We start from the raw sequence: 20,662 nt of genomic DNA on the forward strand, positions 1-20,662 counted from the left end.
AAGTAATTTTGGTTGATTTTCATATTGAAAGAAGTTTTTTTTTCATATTGATACGTCATTAAAATCTAATCTTAAAAGGAAATCAATTTCACGCTGAGGAAAATAAGCCAAGTTTAGCTTAAGGCATATGATGCAACGCATGATACAAATTCGTTGCTTTTATTTTTACTAAAAATTTTTTGGAGCCTATTCTACGTATATTCCCGACCAGTCCAGTCGTCCTCATGATTACAGCTGTGTATAAGTGGGTTGCTACTCACTGCGCCGCTAGAAACGTATTATTTGTTTTTGTATTTTTGCATTTTCGGTAGTAAATATAGACTTATTGCTCTGATGTAAATATATAATAAACATAACATTCTCAAGTAAGGCTAGAGCAGTAGAGCAGTGCTACAAGCTTACAATTTCACTTTCTGAAAAATGTCCTGAATTAGCCATTTTACCCTGATGTTGGTTTCAAAAAAATGACCTTTACTTAACACAGTCTGCTTTGTAAAGCGCTAAAAGCAAAGAGTATTTGAGACGTATACAATGCTGTACAAAAGACACAATTATTATTGTTATTATGTTAAGCTCGTCAAACTACTCGGCATGTGACAATTACATTTCAGCTACTGCCAAGTCAGCAAATGAGATTTACGTGCTCACGTCGGAGGTGCTTGGTCCTTGTGACATTCCAAGTTTGCTGACTTGTTACATTGCAAGTTTTGGCTTGCTCAGGTGTTACTTGATCAGTTTTATCATTTACTCACTTCAGCCACTTGCTGAAATGTTGCTAGCTCAGTTGTCAATTGCTCAGTTGTCGTTTTCACAGTCCACAACTGCTGACTTGTAGTAGACTCTTATTTTGAAGTACAACAGAAATACTTGTTGCAAATGTTATAACTTTCACAAATCAAGAACATTGAAGGATGTAACAAAATAAATTAATTTTCGTATTGACTGGAGACGTTTTCATAATTTCGATGATTGTTTGGCTCTTCGTAGACACTTGCTTTGACCTCCTCGTATTCATTATTATCGTTTCCATTGTAATTCTCATATCCATCTTGATTCACTAAACAATATAATGTTATGTATAAGACCGATCTATTCCTCACAGCTCATTTATACTTAGATTTAATGTTATGAATCAAATGTATCTTGAACAATGCTATTCAGGCCGTTTTTATTTATTGTCATACTGTTTTATGCAAAACAACTTCTTTCGAGATTTCGCATAAGCTTTTGATGCCAAGCGTCTCCCTTTTTTTATTTGGCATGGATAAGTGGGCAAGATGTGGTTAGAAAATGGAATTGATTTTAGTTATAAAGCGAAAGTTAAAACGGTTGAAAATATGAAATGATACAAAATGGAGGATATCATTCTTATTTATAAGCTGCATTTCATGTGAAATTAATATAAGTTAAATTTTTCTTTTATTTTCATTATATAAAACCTTCTGTTTGAGGGAGGTTGTTTTTTCTATTTCTTGTATTTAAATCGTCTTTGTCTGCTTCCATGTTGTTGCTGTTACTGTTGCTTCTGTAAAAGTAGATGGAATTGCGTTTTAAATTCTACAGTTATTATTCAAACTCAACCAATTGAAATGAACTCACTTCCTACTGATGACTAACGCTGATGATTACTTATCATTTATTTATTGGATTGTTCCAAGTTATTCATTTCTCATATTGGTCACAGTATTAAAACATAGTGTTCATGCAATTTGTATATGATGAATTGACAACGTGGCTAAGATATTTCACATTTAAATCATGCCATTAAGTAAAAAGATAATAAAATGATGCAACGTTACAGATATTAATAACATTACTAATACAATGATGATTCTCGATAATAAACTACAGTACACCCACTTTTTGTCACCTCATATTAAAATTACACGCAAAACTAAAACTATGACAAAAATAAATCCGCCATCCGGCAACAATAATACCAATTCATGTAACTAAGATATTTCATATTTAGGTCATGCCATGTAGCAAAATAATAATGAATTGATATGAACATTACGAGAAATAAGATTATTAATAGAATTAATAATACAATGATGAGTCACGATAGTAAACTACACTCACTTTTTGTAACGTCGTATTAAGATAAATCCCAAAACCAGAATTACGACAACGACAAATCCAGCAACTCCAATACAAATCCACGTCACTAAACCACTAATTTCTTCCCCTTCTGCAGAGGATGATGTTGTAGATGTAGCTGTACTTGTAGATGTAGTTGATGATGTAGAATTAGTTGTTGTTGTAGATGTGGTTGATGTTGTAGAATTAGTCGTTGTTGTAGATGTAGTTGATGATGTAGAATTAGTTGTTGTTGTAGATGTAGTTGATGTTGTAGAATTAGTTGTTGTTGAAGGTGGAGGAGTTGAAGGTAGTTCAAGTGGAGTGACGCAACTACCTTCCACGTCAACAGCTTCACTTTCGCCTTCGCATGAGATAGCTCTGATCTGAAACAAATTGGAAGTTAACGGATGATAAAAAATATAATAGCACAACCAACATCCAGAATTGAATATTTCAGTAAAATTCTAAGCTTTAGATCAATCACGTCCAATAGCCAACTACAATTTTTGAACAAGAGAACTTATTTCAACAACTTATTCTCATCATTTAAAAAAAAAAAAAAAAAAATGCATTGAACAAGACCAGAAATTTGACTAAGACCAGAAACAAAGATACAAAGATACAAATCACTTTGCAATTCAGGTAGTGATTCTAATCGTGTTTTAGTATAAATCAGAAACACAATCTAAAGATATAATATATTCAGCAAGGAAACGAAATCACACCTAAAATTGTTCAAACAACAAAAACGAACAATAGTTTGAGATAAAGAAAATTGCAAACATAACACTACCCATGTTTAATTGCTCGTAGAAAGTACTGACTTGAAACTGAACAGTTATACTTCTTTCCAGTGCTGATAGATCAACAAGATGTCTGGTAAGTTGTCCAATGTTGATCAAATCTCTTCTTTCCACTCTTGAGACCAAATCATTAGTTGTGATCTGTGAGAATGGAAACACTGTCCCAAACAATTTCGATTGAAAACTTAGCATATCGATTGTGATTTATAAAAAGTAATGGACAAAATTTTTATGGAATATATTTGACTGTAGAAGTCACTTTCAATGCGATATATATAAAAAAGATGTATCAACATCCAATCGTTTAAAGCACAACAACTTGAAGTCAAAGTCTTTAGATTTCCTTTCGTAGGCTACGTGGTTGAATAATTTGCAGTTAATTAAAAAAGTTGCAATTTAAAGAAATTGCTACAACAATGTTGTACTTTCTTGGACTTGGTATATCGTGCGGTTGCGTTGCTTGGAAATTTAACTTTTATCCTTTCCCAAACCAAAAGCTATTCCCATACTACCACACTAACAAATGGAGCAAGATTTACACATAATATTTAGAAAAAGTTCTTTTAAGTTCTGTCCTACCAACCAACTCTTGTTTTGTTAAACTGCTTTTAAAAATTAAAATTCAAGCACAACCGAAAATTTATGAAACAATTGTGAACTATATTAATGTATTTTTATTTCATTATTTGCTGAAAGCTTCATGATGGCATCAAGTTCTATTGCATCATCGTTATTGCTGTAAACTAAATTAAATAATTTTAACTAAATACAAAAGGCTGGAAAAAGAAGTAATGTCAAACCATTCCTGAGTATGTTTGCAAAAGGAATACTGATGCCCACAAAACAAAAAACAGACGGAAAATAGGAAACATTTGTGCAGTGACGTCTAGAAACTAACGGTGCAATATTGCAAATGAAATAAAAAAAATTTTTTTTTTTTAGATTATTCAAAATAAAATAAGCAGAAAAATAAACGCTGTGCCAAAAAGTTTAAAATCTTTTTTTTTCACATGAGAAGTTATTTTTAGATGCATATTATCAGAGTCAGATGTGGGGACATTCTTCGAGCACCTACTTGCTGGTGCAGTCGTCCAGCATTGGCAGACCAACTGCCTTGGTGGAGTAAAAGTTGGGAATCTGAAAAGTAAGTGGTTTTCGGTCTGTTCCTCTACACCATAGTAGCATGCCGCATATGCTGATAGGCCCCACATGTGCAACAAGAATCCGAAACGCCCAATGCATGATGTGTGGAGGAGATTCAGCAGTATCCAGTCAAGTCGGTGTTGTAAAACTTTTGATTCTCTCTTTTGATTGGTTGTGTTTAATTGATCCTGCGTGCTCTGTGCACAGACAACGTGTTGGCTTCTGGCGTGGTTCGCGAAACTCTTATTCACATTTCTCTTTGTCTACTTTTCAGTTGCGTTGTGAGGTTTGTAAAGATTTTAGGTGCTTAATTTATGTTATATGTTTAGTCGATAATTTCATTATGGAGAGAAACCCGAGTGTTTTTGTGCCTGTGTGCAGGTTTACCTTTTTGAAGATTAACGGGGCTTCTTGAGGACGCCCCACTCCAGTAGTGAAATTTTTCACAGAAGAAAATATGATAGAGATGTGAAATTTCTTGACTTTTTTTTACTTTTTATTCTTTGCAAATTTTTTAAACCGACATTGGTCATTTTTCTACCTTCCTGTCCTTCACAATAAGCATTTCATCTCAGCTGGGTAGACATTTTCGTGCAATGCTAGTTATATAGGCTAATTATGTTAATGTTAGTGCAAAGTAAATGTTAGTGCAATTGCTTTGAAATGTAAAAACGCCCAAAAATGCCTTAAATTTATGAGCAAAAGTAAATTTTGCTTAGTTTAGCATTACTTTATGTTATAATTCAAAATTTCAATTTTGAAGCTATTTTCGGAAAATTAGAATAAAAACAGACTGTCTGACGTTTTTTTCATCTCAAAAACTTTATTTCAATAAATTTGTTGGGTAATAATTTAATTTCTATACGCACAATACACATGGCTATTATCTTGTGCACCATATGTTGTGCACCATAACGTGCACCATATGTCACGAACACTATGTAGGACAAACCATGACAAAATTTTCCACACGTTGGACCACACATAGATCTATTTGGAACAGTTTTAATTTCTCTGATAAATCCGGTGACAAAGCAGCATTATTGAAACATTATGCGAAGTTCCACAATATTGAACTCAAAAAAAAACCAGCTCTGGCAGAATGCTTTGTCGTTACTTTCGCCGAACAACCCAGCAAACATTATTTAGACATCGCTGAAGATAAATGGTTACATAAAATCAAAGCCACCATAAACATACAGAAAGTGATTCGACCAACCACTTAAATCCCATGTCATCAGCAACCTCCGACCCCTGTGGTGTAGATTCTTCAACTATGCCTCTTCACACTTATTCTTCATTGACGCGTTGTCTATGTAAGCTTATGGCAATGGACTGAAATTAAATTGCGTTTTTCTTTGTATTCGTCTTGTTGAACTGTTGAAATTTACTAAATGGATGCCCATTCACACTTATTCTTTATTGACGTTTTATCAATGTAAACATACGGCAATGGACTGAAACTAGATTGCGTTTTTCTTTGTATTTGCCTTCTTAAACTGTTGTAATTTACTAGATGGATGATAAGGATAATGTATTTCTTGAATTTTGTACCAGTATATTGTTGGAAATCGTGGGAGAACACCAATTAAGATTTAGGCTTGCAGGTTTTGATTTTAAATATTATGTAACCATCTATTTAAAATAGAATTTTATGCATGTTGATAACATCTGAGTTTGCTTTATTTGTTCATTTTACGTATTTTTCAAATTTTCTTTTTTACATGTGCTAGCTGAAGATGCTATTACTATAGCGAAATCGATTCTTAACTTAATAAATTACACTAAGAGGTTAGATTGTTGTGCAAATGCCAGCATTTGATGAATGCAAAATAGCAGTACCATCTTGTGAAATATTTTGGCTCTGTGATTTTCAAAGCTTCCGTTATTAGCGAATAATTAACACGGGGCTAAGGTAGCCCGTGACGTACTTTCCGCCTACGAAAACAGCTAGTATTAAGATAGGGTTAATCATCTAACCCCAGACTGTCAATCCATTGCTACGAAATCACGAAAATACTTTTTGAATGATCGGGCGTTTATTCGCAGAGAAACCACTCGTCTGTTACAAAAATCAATCATTGAAGAAATTCAGTCACCTTGGAGAGCTCAAGTCGTGGTTGTCAAAGGACAAAGCTCTAAAAAAGGTTAGCAATCGACTACTCACAAACTATACATAAATTCAGACTATTGGATGCTTTTCCGTTGCCTGACATGGGAGAATTAGTAAATGAAATTGCTCAATACCGTGTTTTCAATACGGTCGATTTGACCAGCGCGCAACATCAAGTCCCTCTTCCAATAGAAAATAGAAAATCCACGGAATTTGAGGCAGATGGCTGGTTATATCAATTAATTCACAAGGTTACCGTTTGGAGTCACTAACGGAGTAGCTTGTTTTCAACGAGTAATCACTGTAGAAAGTGTTACTTTCATGTTTGATCAGCGACACAAAGATAAAATAAAAAATGACAAATTTGCGATGGTGACTTTGTAGGGTTTTGCTAATAATTGGCTATCTTTTTAGTGTAGACCTTTGGTTATTGAGAGACTCTGAGTCTCTAGCTACAAAAAGGGAATTTATGCTTCTGTCTAGGGGTATGATTTCCTACAAAAATTGAACAAGTAAAATGTAATATTAAATGTATTTTATTTTGAATCAATTGTTACAAGTTCGGGAAATTAAAAAATAGGTCTAACCGGTTTAGTTTATTGTGATGAGCGACATTCTCCAGTCGTGAATTTAACCTTCTGCTCTTTCGTTGTTCAGTCTGTTCTCTTTGAAAGTCTGTTACTGAGTGTCTGCATTTTTCAATTTCCCGCTTATTTCATAATGTGGTGCCTTTTTATCAGTAATAGCCTATCGTGAGAATTATGAAACGAACCCGGTTACACAATTGTATCGTTTCAGAAATACAAATGCGGTGAGCCAAACTCCGTGAGAACATTTTGGTTTTGAATTTGCAGCGTTAAAATGCATTTTGCAATTCTGATAAGTTTCGGTTAAATGTAAAAATATAATTTTGTTGCTTAAAAACATAGTACATGTTACAACTTCAACTTGCTGGATACGATTTTGATATCATGCATAAACCAGGAAAGGACAATGTAGGTCTAGATGCCCTGTCAAGGATGTCGTGTGATCTTCCTTCAAGTGAAACCTTGTACAAAATATATGATAGCTTGAATTATCCTGGAGTTACAAGACCAGCCTATTTTGTGAGGGTGCGTAATCTGCCTTATTCAATTGACAATGTAAAACAAACTATAACTGATTGCAGAATATGTAGTGAAATGAAACCTAGCTTTCATCGCCCTGGTAATGACACCTGGTAAAGCCAACGCAACCATCCGAACGTTTGAGCATAGATTTTAAAGGACCTCTCCCATCTCGTAATCGTAACAAATACTTTTTGTGTGTCATCGATGAATTTTTGTAGGTTTCCACTTGCTGTACCCACTACCAATATGACCACTGAAAGTGTTATCGAAGCATTATGTTTATTGTTTGCTGTTTTTAAAATGCCTGGTTACATACATTCTGATCGAGGGTCTTCTTTTATGAGTCAAGAACTAAAACAGTTTTTGTTGGAAAGAGGAGTAGCCACAAGCAGAACGACGCCGTACAATCCTGTTGGAAACGGACAAGTCGAAAGGTGCAATGGCGTTATTTGGAAAGGTATTCAACTAGCCTTAAAGTCGAAACGCTTACCTACTGAGTGCTAGAAGGATGTGCTGCCTGATGTCCTATATTCGATGAGATCACTCTCATGCGTAGCTACTAACATCACTCTACATGAGAGATTTATAACTTTGTTCGCAGATCTACATACAAGCAGGGCCGTTGACAGGATTTCTCGGGCCCGGTACCCATTTAATTTCGGGCCCCCTTTATCGACAATGTTATGAATATAAAGGTTGTGTACAAACTTTTATTGATGTGCTGTTAAAATGAGGATGACACATGCCGTTCAATGTAGAAAATTAAGAGGAATATCATTTATATATTCTCAAAGATTTGTTGTATCCACGAATTTCCCCAACTGTGCAATTACGCATTAAGGATTTCTCCATAAACCGCAAAATCTTTGCTCTCAATCACGATCTTCATCAATATGTTTAAAATTGTTGGAGTTTTTGACTGAAATTAATTCTTTGTAAAGTAGAGTAGCCGTAGAAAAGTAAAACATTTTGGAGGGGCGAACATAATTTTCCCAAATTTTGTCTTTGCGTATATATTTTCAAAAATACAAAATTATTCACAAATCTCTGAGAGTCATCAACTTGGCCTTGTACGAAATACAAGCAAAAAAACACGTACAACAGAAAAACAAGGCTGAACTTACTTTAATCTACGTTCATAGACCTGTCTGTCCCAATTAAATAAACCATCAAATTAAAACATTCTTGTGTATCACAAAAAATATACAGTATATTAAGCCTAACTGGATTCAAATAAATTTGAACTGAGACTTCACCAATAAGTGGATAACAATAATTGCTGAATATTCATGTCACCAGATTATATGAAAATCTCCAGCCCAACTTCAATAAAAGGCCTGACCAAAAGTAGCTCAATCTTTTCAATTCAAAGATAGTCCAAAGACTCAATATTTGTAAATTTGCATTGAAAAATATTAAAATGACAATCCGCTTACTTCTTCTTCGTCGTATAAGCTGTTCTTCTGGACTATATGTTTGAGCATGACGTCATCAGCCACTCGACAGTCTCGTCATCCAGGGCCTTCAGTCCAAGCGCTCCGTGTGGTGGTTGATGGATTGGGCAGTCATGGACGACATGATCTACTGTCTGGTCTGTGGCGCCACACTCGCATTCCGGTGAGGGAGCCAGGCCCCATTTGCACATGTCTGAACGAAAGCGACCGACGCCGGTTCGTAGGCGGTTAAGCCGGACCCACGCAAGTCTTGCGAGGGACATTCCCGGAGGGTGGGGATCGACGTCGGGTAGGAAATCACGGAGTCGGGAGGTGTTGTTTTGCCACTCCATGTTCCATGTGTAGTTCGTCCAGTGTGCCGCACTTATTCCAAGATCTTCAACGTTGTTCAGAAGCTGTCGTGCGGCGGGCACAAATGGGCGTCTTGATTTCAGTCGCTGCTGTCCTCCAGGTAGGCGCTGGAATGTACTGTGGAGGAGGTGGTCGGGGTCCAGTGCGCGACGAGCAAGGGAAATCATGGCTCCTTTACGGGGAAGCTCAGCAGGTTGGATGCCTGCAAGGATGGGAAGGCAGTCCGTTGGAGTGGGACGCAGGCATCCAGTCACAGTGCGTAGTGCGTCATTGATGGCGGTGTCAAAGTGGCGGGTGTGAGAGCTGCGGCACCACACTGGTGCGCAGTACTCAGCGGTAGAATGGACGAGGGCCAAGGTAGCTATGCGAAGGGTTTTCGCATCAGCTCCCCAGCCGGAACCCGCTAGCCGCCTCAAAAGTGCAACGCGCGCAGATAGTTTTTGCGCAGTGACTCCAGGTGTCGTCGGTACGTAAGTGACCTGTCCAGGGTTACGCCGAGGTAGGTGGGTTCGGCGCAGTAGGGGAGGTGTTCGTCATCGGTGGTAATGTTGATCTCACGTTTTGCTTCCTTGTTGTTTAGGTGGAAGGCCGCCGACACTGTCTTTGCCTTGCTGAGCTGTAGCTTCCATTTCTGGAGATATGTTGATATAGTTGACATGTCCTGGCTTAGGTTCCTCTCCATTGACTGCCAATCTCCGGCTGGATGCAGGAGAGCCAGATCGTCTGCGTAAGCATACTTCCTAGAGATGGTGTCAGGCAGGTCATAGATGTAAGTGTTAAAGAGGAGGGGAGCCAGGACAGAGCCCTGTGGGACGCCGTTCCTGAGTCGACGTAGTCTACTTCGTCGGCCGCTACCGGTGGAAAGGGTAAAGCTGCGGTTTTGCACAAGTTCCATAATCATATGGACCATGTGCCTGTCAGGAAGGAGACGGAGTAGTTTGCAAGTAAGGCCGCTGTGCCATACAGTGTCGTAGGCAGCCGTGAGATCGACAAACACGGCGCCAGCCTTCTTTTTTGCCGAAAATGATCCGCTTATGATCCGATTAAAAATGATCCGGTAAAAAATGATCCGCTTACTTATCCAACCAGTAACATTTCTTAATCCATGCTGCTTCAAATCCTACAGCCTGAAAATAACTGGACAGTTTACCATGCTATGTGCATCAAACTTCCACCTTTGAACAAAACTACTTTTGATACCAAAAATATTGATATTATATTACAATAAAATCATAGTCAATGTTTTTTCAGAAGATCATTACAAAGATAATCTTACTTCAAAATGAAGCAGCTAGGCCTACTCAAATCACAAGCACTGAAGAAAAATGACTCCCAGATAATAACTTCAAACTCAATCGTTGCCACAAAATACAGACCACATTACCAAAACATGACACAAAAATAGCACTGCTTACATTGCCTGATATATTAACTGCATGAATTGGATGACAAAATAACATAACATGTGTCTTTATATTTGATTGTTGTTGCTCTAATACTGTGTCATAGATAGTAAATAGCTGAGCATATCAACCCTGGGACTGGCAAAGGCAAACAGCAGTTTATATAAAAAAATTCTATATAGAAAAGAGTTAAACCATAGCTCACAAAAACATGAAATTAAATCCAGGAAAATTCACAAGTTGTTTTCATTTAATTTTTCACTTTGTACATAACATAATTACAGTTAGTGGCCGGGATCAATGCTCACAAAAGTGGTGTATATGTGGCCCTCACAACTGTTGATTATTAAGGTTTATAAGAAATGCTTATTTTGTTTGACCATATTTAAATATGATCAGCTATATATCTTTATAGTATTTAAGTCAAGTTTTGCGAGCATAGCGTAACGCATGGTAAAATTGACTTATCCAATAATTGGATATTTTTGCCCAAATATTTTTACAAACAACTACATTGGTGGGATATAGAGAAAAAACAAAAACTTTATCAGTTCACCAGAACCCAGCAAGGTTTCAAAATTCTACCAATGAACGAATGTAGGCTATAGTGTGATATTCTAACGAATATCTGCAATAAGCTTATCTCAGCTTGTCGAAGCATTATTTTGCATTTTTTTCTGCAAATACTGAATCGAAACTTATTCTGCCCAAATTTTAATACCAAATATAAAAGTTTTCAAAATTCTCGATACTCTGTTTTACATTCAAAGCAAAATGCTTTTTATACAAAATGCAACACTATAAAGTTACTAAACTGGTAGAATCTTGAAAACTTATGGTAAAAAATGATTTGTCCAAATAACTAGACATTTTTGCCCAAATGATTTTTATAATCAACCACATTAGTAGGATATTGAAAAAAAACAAAAAATCTCGTAAAGATACCAGTACCCAGTAGGCTTTTAAATCTTAGGCCTACCCATGAAGAAATGCAGCCTACAGCCCTACATGTTAGTGAATATCAGTAATAAGCTTACCTCTGTTACCCAACTGTGCTTTTTACAGTTCTATTTTGCAGTTGTCGAATCGAAACTTATTCTGCCCAGATTGCAATACCACATGCAACAGTTTTCAAAGTCGGTGATAATCCATTTACATTCATTGGAAAATATTAATGTATCATAAATTTCAACAATTATGTAAAGTTTCTAAACTGGTGAAGCGTCGAAACATTGTGATAAGATTGATTTTCTCAAATAACTGGACATTTTTTCCCAAATTTGCAACATTTTTTTTCAGCGGGGGAGCAACCGCCCCCACACCCCTGCCCACCCACCTCCTACCACTATGATTTGCAAGTAGCTAGAAGTGATTACCACCAAAAATATATAAATTCAGAATTAAAGAGTGGGTGAAAAATATTTCGTGTTTTTGAAAAAAAAATCTTGGTTAGGGAAATCACTATACCTGGAAGGGGGCCCGGTACTTTACCATCTGACGGCTGAAGTGGCTGTTTTAACCTCTGATGGCAATTCCTTTAGATTTGATTATATTAAAATCTTGATAATGTTTGAAGTCGCAGGGAATCTTTTAAATCCGGACCCCCTAAATATTCCGGGCCCGGGTCCAAAAGTACCACCTAGGCCCACCTGTCAACGCCCCTGTCTACAAGTGGATGTTCAATGCCTACGTGGTTGTCGACTCCGGGCCCGGTGCTTCTTAAACGCTATGTACGAGAGTCTATAAACAACCCGTTAGTTGGTGAAGTACAACTCATTGAAGCTAATTCACATCACGCTGGTGTAGAATATCCAGATGGACGAACCTCTACAGTAGCTACAAAGCATTTAGCACCGTATGGAGGATCTTCCGAAAAAATGTAGATCGTACCCATTTATGACAGAGGGTGTGCTCCAGATGATGAAGCTGACCATGTCGAAAATACTATCAGTAGTAGTAAAGTCGCTGAACAAATTGACAGTACCGAGACTCCTCCAGGAGCATCGGAATTGAATAGTACATCGATTTTTGCAAAAAAGATGTTGTTCCAATTACTGGTACATAGCCTGAGACTGTTAAGGACGATCTAACAAAAGGGGGAAGTGTTGTCGCACCAAAATATTACGTCGATCCACCAGTGAATAAAGCCCCGTTAATCGTTTAATGTATTATTAGTTACTGCTAAGTTTTTGTTAGTATAAATTGCTTTCATTTTAAAGTTTGGGAAAATGTTTTAAAACTTTTTATTCTCTTTGTTGATTGGTCTTGTTTAATTGATCCTGCGTGCTCTGTGCACAGTAGAGAGTTAAGGTGCTTACTTTATGTTTAGCTATGTTTTATAAAGTCTTTGTTATGGCAATCTTACTAAGTAAATAAAATATGACAGTCGGCTGAGTTTGTTTTCTTTGGCGTGGGTCAAGCGTTGGAGACAAAGTAGTGGAGTCTGAAGGCATTGCATGTGGTCTTCTCTTTCCACGTGTTAGTGATCCAAGAGTAAGCATTTATGCTCCAGTTTCAAACTCATATGACTAAACGGTATAAAGCACTCTCATGCGCTTGAAATCATTACATTGATCAATAGAACATTTATAGTCAGAGATTGCTTTATGTTTCTCAAAACAAGATTTTTACCATAATTTCAAAAATGTCGTTACTTGTTGTCTAGCACATCAGGTCTTTAAGTTATTGACATTTGTTTTTGTTAAATGTTACCATTTAAGGTCTAGCGCAGTGCGGATTTCAACATTGGATTTTGTTTCCTAACATTACTGCAGTATGTGGCAAGCAGCCTACTGTAGGTTTTGCTTAATTTATAAATACTGCTAAATGCGTAAATGATAAGTGCATTTTTTTATTTAAATCAAATTTGCCAGAGAAAAACAAGCACATATTGAAAATCAGTTCAAAACATTAATCTAGAACAATTAACTGGTATTTCTGATTGAAAAATTTATAAAACTTTGTTGATACGTGTTTCCCATTGTCATTATTGTCAACCGGTTATTTCAATATTCACACGTGCTTTGATTTTTTTCTCTAATATTAAACTGATCATGACTCAAACTTACAAATATTCCATACGCGATAATATATTCATCGGATGGGTCATGTTGCCATTCCACCACACAATCTCTTGATGATGTTGAATTAGATATGAAAGCTTTTGTAACTGGATCAGGTAATCCATAACTGGTTCTCCCTCTAACTGTCGTTTCAACGCTGAAAGTTTGGCAACCCTCCATTTTGAGCGAAGCCTAAAATGTCAGTTCTGTTATTATTGACCCATGAACGGCTGCAATGCAATGAAAGTACAAATCGCATTCAACTGATCAAACATAAAGTGATCAGTACAGCTTAGATTCCTAAAGATGTTTTTGCGATTATGTTATACATATTTTTGCTTCTATTTTTTAGTTTGTGTGACATTCGCTAAAATAAGCAAAATTTTACTGATCAGAAATACACGTTATACTGTAATTAGAAAATCATTGTAATACCTTTCAAGAAGTTCAACGTGCATGAAAACGAAGCAACCAGCAATTTTTACAACCTTAAGAAAATATTTGGTTAACAATTGCATTTGTGAGTTAGTTAACAACTTCTTACCACCACAGTGTAGTTTGTTTGTTTTTGCAAACCATCAATCGTAGAATGTAAAACATTATAAGGTAAAGTGATGGGATTACGCGAATCTTCTAAAATTGTAACCTGAAAAATACAACAAATAATTATTGTCTTTCATTGGTTTTTATGACAACGTCTAGCTGTGTCTGATGTGAAGATTAAACAACGTTTTTACTATTGACATTTCAAAAACAAAATTCAAAACACCAATTTCTGTCAAGCATTTTCAAGAAAAGAGCTTACAAATAAATAATTTTCGTGGTTGATTGAGCAACCATTAATGAAACTTGGAATCCAAACTACACAAAACAAGGGCCCTGTTTTAACATCCCCAAAGCCGAAGAACATCCAGTGTCTTAAAGCACGTGGGGATCAACTGATTTTGACATGCGGACGGGTTTCATTGCTTTTTCCGTCGGTTATTCCCCACCAGCTGGGAATAACAATTTTGCATTCTTGCAAATTGTATTTCTGTGGAGCAGGGTGCATACCATTTATGTCGTTAACATTTGCAGCATCATCAGCCCACCACTTGAAGTGAAAGCTTTTCGTTGTCTCCTTCGAGCTTTAATTTGTTAAAAAACTAAGAAATCTTAACAACTTAACAATGGATTTCTCCACTGCGTGAGTTTTAAAAAAATGATTGTCTTTAGAAACTGAACAAATATCAAAATCTTAACCTAAAACTATGAATGCACCTCAACAACGAAGTTTGGTGGCGTTCCTACTATTCCATCAAATGTCGCTCTATTCCATGTCAAGTGCAGTAGGGATGCATTGCATTGCTCTGGCATTAAAGAGGCAGTGACTACAAATTATATAAAGATTTGAAACACTTTTTAAATAGCAGAAAAGTTAATGGTTAGAAAATATTATAAGCCTATGTCGATCGGAAACAGTTCAAATTCAATTAGTCTATAATAGAGATGGGTCTTTTCATAAGCTTTTCCTAAAAAATGTGAAAACTTGTAAAGTTATTTGTATGTGTTTGGTGCAATGCTTAACGTTACTATACTGGATACATATTTCAGTGCTTCCATGTCTGCACCACAGTGAGGTTAAATTGATTGTTATAGACTTGCCTTTGATATGGCACTAGGAAAATTGCCCGTCGGATAATTGCCCGATGGAAAATTGCCTGCCGGAAAATTGCCCGTGTGGGAATATAGCCCGCCAGAAAATTGCCCTTGTGGGAACATTGCCGTCGAGAAAATTGCCACCCGGAAAATTACCCGTCTTCGAGTAAAAAATAGCTGCGAAAAAAATCCAGCTGTGAGTCTGTGCTGAACCATTGTTCTTCCAATAGTTTACACTTAGCACCCAGCTGTGATAAAAGGGGTGATAAATTTTAATTGGCAAACGCCACACCAAATGAAAAAATGCTTCTGGGGAATATAAATATCAACTGTCTATATCTCATACCTAAAAAAGTATACAGCTTTACACTGAGTTGACGGTCGATGGGACTTTTAAGGTCGCTCCAGAAATTTACCTACAAGTTCTTACTGTTCATGTTCAAATCGCTAATGTAACAATTCCACAAACATTTGGCCTTTTACCAAATAAAACCGAAGTTACATAATATGGAGCGGTTTATGCCAAAATTAAGGAACTGGTTGGTGATGCTCCAGAGCATGTGACAAGTGATTCTGAAGAGGCTTCAATGAATGCAGTAAAACAAGTCTTCCCTGGTGCTACTCATAATGGCTGTTTCTTCCATTTCTGCCGAGCTCATTATTAAACTTTCTGCCATAGGAGCAACACATGAATACCATAATAATAAAAGCTTCAGTTGGAGCAACACATGAATACCATAATAACAAAAGCTTCAGTTTGAAGATGCGTTATTTTTTTGCTCTCGCGTTTGTTCCCACTTAAGATGCTACTGAAGCTTTTGATGAACTCTCCGATGATGAAGAAATCCCTCCTGAGTTTTTATCCTATTTTGAATTCACCTATATAGGAATTGAATGGGGAACTTGACAAAATAGGAGGAGGGACCTCCCGCAATTCCCCATTGCTAGTTGGAATATTTATACTCGGTTTGAAAATTCATTAATAGCGTCGAGGCCTTTCACAATTCTTTAGATAAATCCGTTTGTTGTACTCATCCTAATATTTGGAATTTAATCAATGCCTTAAAAAGTGAAGAAAGTTTAGCCCATGCGAGAGAAGAATTTAATTGGAAAAAGGGGATACACTTCCCATGCGAAAAAAATACCGAGACTTAGATGTCCGGCTTATAAATCTTATTTCAAAATATGATAGTAATGATAAAATGTCATATTTAAGAAGTGTGGCCTATAATAATATGCATATATTTTGAATTTTAAAAGTAACCCTAAATTAAAATAAGGCTTCACCGACATGCCTTTGTAAATCCCTGTAATTGATGTTGTTATTGTGAACTATATGAAGTGAAAACTTGCTGATCTGCCATGCACAAAGCACATGACACGAACTGTTATGTTGCCACCCTTCTTAATTGTTTTACACTTTGCATATTATCATGGAATCGTCCGGGTGTTTTGATGGATGTATTTTCATTATTTGCCTTCTGTATGATCGCTTTGGTTAACACATGAGCAACAATAGTAATCATGTAAATTTCTGATATCAATTAAACCTTCCCCATACTTGTCATACCTGCATGAAAAATAGTTGCTACTTTCAATGTCTAAATGATAAATTTATGATGTGATGTGCCTTTATTACTGTGAATTACCTAATGTACATTTTCAAGTTTGCTACAGATTAAAGCAGGCTACTTTATGAAATTCGCTTAGTACATGACAAAGATCAGTGTCAAAACGTGATAATTAAATCTCGTCGCACCAATCTGGTTGCAAGGGTCCTAAGTTTAGACTATTTGAGGAACAGTGATTCAATACAGACTCACAGCTGGATATTTTTCGCGGCTATTTTTTACTCAAAGATGGACAATTTTCCGGGTGGAAATTTACTCGACGGCAATTTTCCCACAAGGGCAAAATTCCTGCGGGCAATCTTCCTATCACACTTTGACATATAACAAAAAAGCAATCTTGAGTGTGCTCAAAGTGTTTGGAGTGTCAAAGGATGCAGACATTTAATTTTCGATTCAACACAATTTAAAAATACTAGATAAATGGAAAAACTTACATTTGAATTCGCAAAAAAAATATGCTCGATCTTCAGTACATTGCTTGGAAAGTAAATTGATTCTATTATCGTATGTCAACGGCCATGACATTTGTTGACAAACCCTTGCATTGGATGTTGGATAGTCTGGGTCAGTTACCATTGTTCCATCACTCCAAAACCAATTTATTTTACCGACATCTGATCGCGCTCCAATGAAGACACTGTGGTCTGAAACATATTTAAACTTCTACACAACCTGTCTTAAAAAAACTTTTATCTGTCAAATCTTATGATTTGAATTGTTCACATTTTCACAAACTCGGAAACCAAAAGCCAGAAAAATCATTATTTGTATAAAAAGTTTGCAGACCCCTTCGATAGGTCATCATGGACAGTTAAGCGTGCTTGCCCAAGTTGAGAAGCTGTGAGCTCAAAGACCTTAAATTTTCATAAAGAAAATACAACTGACAAAATTTGTTTGTTGACAAGGTAGAAAACCATTTGGCCAAACCTTCATTTCTTAAGTCTCTACTGGAATAGCAAATAGGAAATCAAATATGATAAAGAACGGAGGGAATATGAATCTGGTTTGAGATTTTGTGTAGAAACCGACACATTACACGACAATGTGACCACAAATTGTTTTTTAGAGTTCTTTAGTATATAAAAAGTTTACCTGGAATGAAAAATGGTATTACTATTTCCTCATGCCCGGTAAAGACCACAGGATCTTGAGAAGTGATTATCTTTGTGCTGCCACCGTCAGACACCGTGCCGCTACTGCCAGACAGCCTCAAGTAACTGTAAACCCCTCGCAGCAAAACTGTTTCGGATGTTGTGCTAGTTCCACCATATAAAATAAAATTATTATTCCAACCAACGTCACAACTGAACCGAATCTGGTCTCTGCCATTGAAGTAGCAAAATCGGACTTCAGTGGAATATTGTTGATTGGAACTGTGAAAATAAGAAATAAACTTATATTGTATTGATGTTTTGTAATCTTCTTACCACAATGTTTTTGTACAAGATTTAAATTTATTTTATTATCACAACTGTTCAAGAAACAACACGTTGGCAGCATAATGAAAAACCGCGATGCCTAAACGCTAACTCCTAGGTTTCCATGTAGGCTAAGTTTCAGTATCCGTGATTTGTCACAACCTAATATTCGCCATTTTCAAGTTTTCGAGATAAACGACTTTTTGTGTTTATAGCTGTAAAATTAACAAGGTAAAACACTCGAAGTTGACTTTTGGAAGGCTGGAGGGGACAACCAAACAGAATTTTTAAGAATGAAATTTGAGCCAGGTTTTTGTTTGTTTATTAAAATATGGCGTATATTTGGTTTTGCCAGATAACTACTTATAAAAAAAGTATTAGGTTTGTATGATAAAACCTAATATATACTCTCGATGTTGATTTTAACCGCCTTATTGGCTTATTTAATGTTATGTTTTTGTATGATAAAGCCTCATATAAGCTCAATGTTGACTTTGACCACACTATGTTGGCTTTGTAAGCCTAAATCAAACCTAAAGTACCGGTAAGCCTCTGGATTTCTCCCAGAACTGTGTATCATTTCATCACTGTAATCTTTAGATGACTTTGCTGATATCACAAAAGCCTGCTAGGTTAAAGGCTATCGCTGACTCAAAATTAGTTGCTGGTAACCTACTTAATAACCATGCCTTCATTTAAAGCAGAGGTGACGAACCTGCGGCCTCTCAAAGAGTATTGTGAGGCCGCAAAACGATTTGACAATTGCTCATGCATTAAAGACAAAATACATCTCAAAGCTGTTTTATGCAATCACTGGTACACCTTTCCTTTGCTATTTTCTTGCCCTAAACACTAACATCCAAGGTTTAAAGTTAGAAAATAGAAAAGCTATAAGGCAAAGTTGTTAACACTATTCACCAACTTCACCTTGTAATTTTGGTCGATTCCAATCTATGACGTCATAGAATTTTGACAAGCGCTAAGTTGTGTGGCCCGATAACTCATGTGTAATTGACAAAGTGGCCCGCGACCGCAAAAAGGTTTGTCACCCCTGATTTAAGGCTACCGTACTACATTGGCTCATTGGCTACACAGCATGTGGGACGGTTGATTAAAAATGACCAAACACACTGAGTAGCGTACTCCCGGTCCTCTGCTTTAAAATCTTAATAATCATATGCAAGCTAAGTTATTTAGGGTACCGTAAAGTCAACTAAGCCATCAGTAGCCTACACCAGTAGGCAACGAAACATCAAACTGATCGACGAGACGTAAATGATACGGCATTTAATGAAAAGAAAAGCTAGTGTGTTCGGATGGACATTTTTAGGCTAGCCTACATAATTAAGCTTACTTAGTGCTAGACAACATTTTCGCTCAATCTACTTTATCAAACGCTTTTAAATCCGCTTCATGCAACTCAAGATATGTAAGATGTTGTGAAATAACCTGCTGCAATTGCTTCTGAAATTATGGCTGTCACGTGACGATATCCTGTTACGTGATTGGAGTAGATGAATATGTTAAGTTTCAAAAAATTATTCTTGCACAGATTAGTATATGTTAGGTTTTACCCACCAATTATCTCGAAAACCATACTACATTAGGGCACAAATTTTTGTCAGGAGATGCATAAAGTCTTTAAACGTAGAAAAATGCAAAAAAGTCATTTTCGACAAAATGGCGCATATTAGGTCTACCAAAATCACGGGAGAGCTATGCCAGGCTTGATGCAACACTTCTCATAATTGGGTGTCTATTGCTGAGATTTACTTCTTTAAAGAGTAATTGATTATTTTACTTTTGTGATTGCACAACAGCTAAGTGTTTGTTGCCGTTTTTTGCTTGCTTTTGTAGACTCCGGAGTATATATTTTCCACCCAGTAATTGGCATGGTGATGATGATGGCTATTCTTCGTCTTCGAGGATGATGGTATTTGCAATGAAATGCTAACGATGAGTTCTTAAATGGCTAATGAGTCCAATCCTGGATTTAAAAATCGGTTTCATTTAGAACATGCAAGATCTTTTGGGAGAGCTGTTTGTGGGTGTAATTTATCGCTGGCACGCCTGTGCGTGGGTTGATTAACGTAGACTTGATGGCATACACTCAACAGGCACAAGAAAACTTGACAGCGCCACCAGCTTTGTCCAATGGCAAAGTAAGCTAAGATGATTGAAGCTGGTGACACGCTGCAGCCTTCATCCGCCTTCACAGCCGTTGAGCAGGATTTAGTTCGTCTACCTGTTCCGCCGTTGGGAACTTGGCATGATATAGCAATGTTCAAGGTAGAGCGAAATTGTGTTTTCTCTCTCGAACTTTTACATTGTTGTGTGTCCCCCAGCGCTACATCTTTGTGTTTGAATTTGTCTTGTTTTTGTTTTACGGTGGTATGAATCATTATTTGAACAGTACTCAACCAATTACTTGTAATCGATCAACAGTCGTTGTCAT

The 20,662-nt window shown here is 36.6% G+C and overlaps 1 protein-coding gene across 1 annotated transcript; it reads right to left on the minus strand.

The window, feature by feature from the left end:
• Positions 1-393: 393 nt before the first annotated feature.
• Positions 394-13,700, minus strand: LOC145771224 (uncharacterized). Its single transcript, XM_082582958.1, has 5 exons — positions 13,527-13,700; positions 2,907-3,026; positions 2,083-2,465; positions 1,440-1,525; positions 394-1,057 (listed from the first exon to the last, which is right to left on the minus strand). Exons 1-5 carry the CDS (start codon positions 13,698-13,700, stop codon positions 927-929), a joined length of 894 nt encoding a protein of 297 aa, XP_082439084.1. The 3' UTR covers positions 394-926.
• Positions 13,701-20,662: the final 6,962 nt, after the last annotated feature.

Source organism: Aplidium turbinatum, chromosome 5 (genome assembly GCF_918807975.1).
Source record: "Aplidium turbinatum chromosome 5, kaAplTurb1.1, whole genome shotgun sequence".
Taxonomy (NCBI): Eukaryota; Metazoa; Chordata; class Ascidiacea; order Aplousobranchia; family Polyclinidae; genus Aplidium; species Aplidium turbinatum.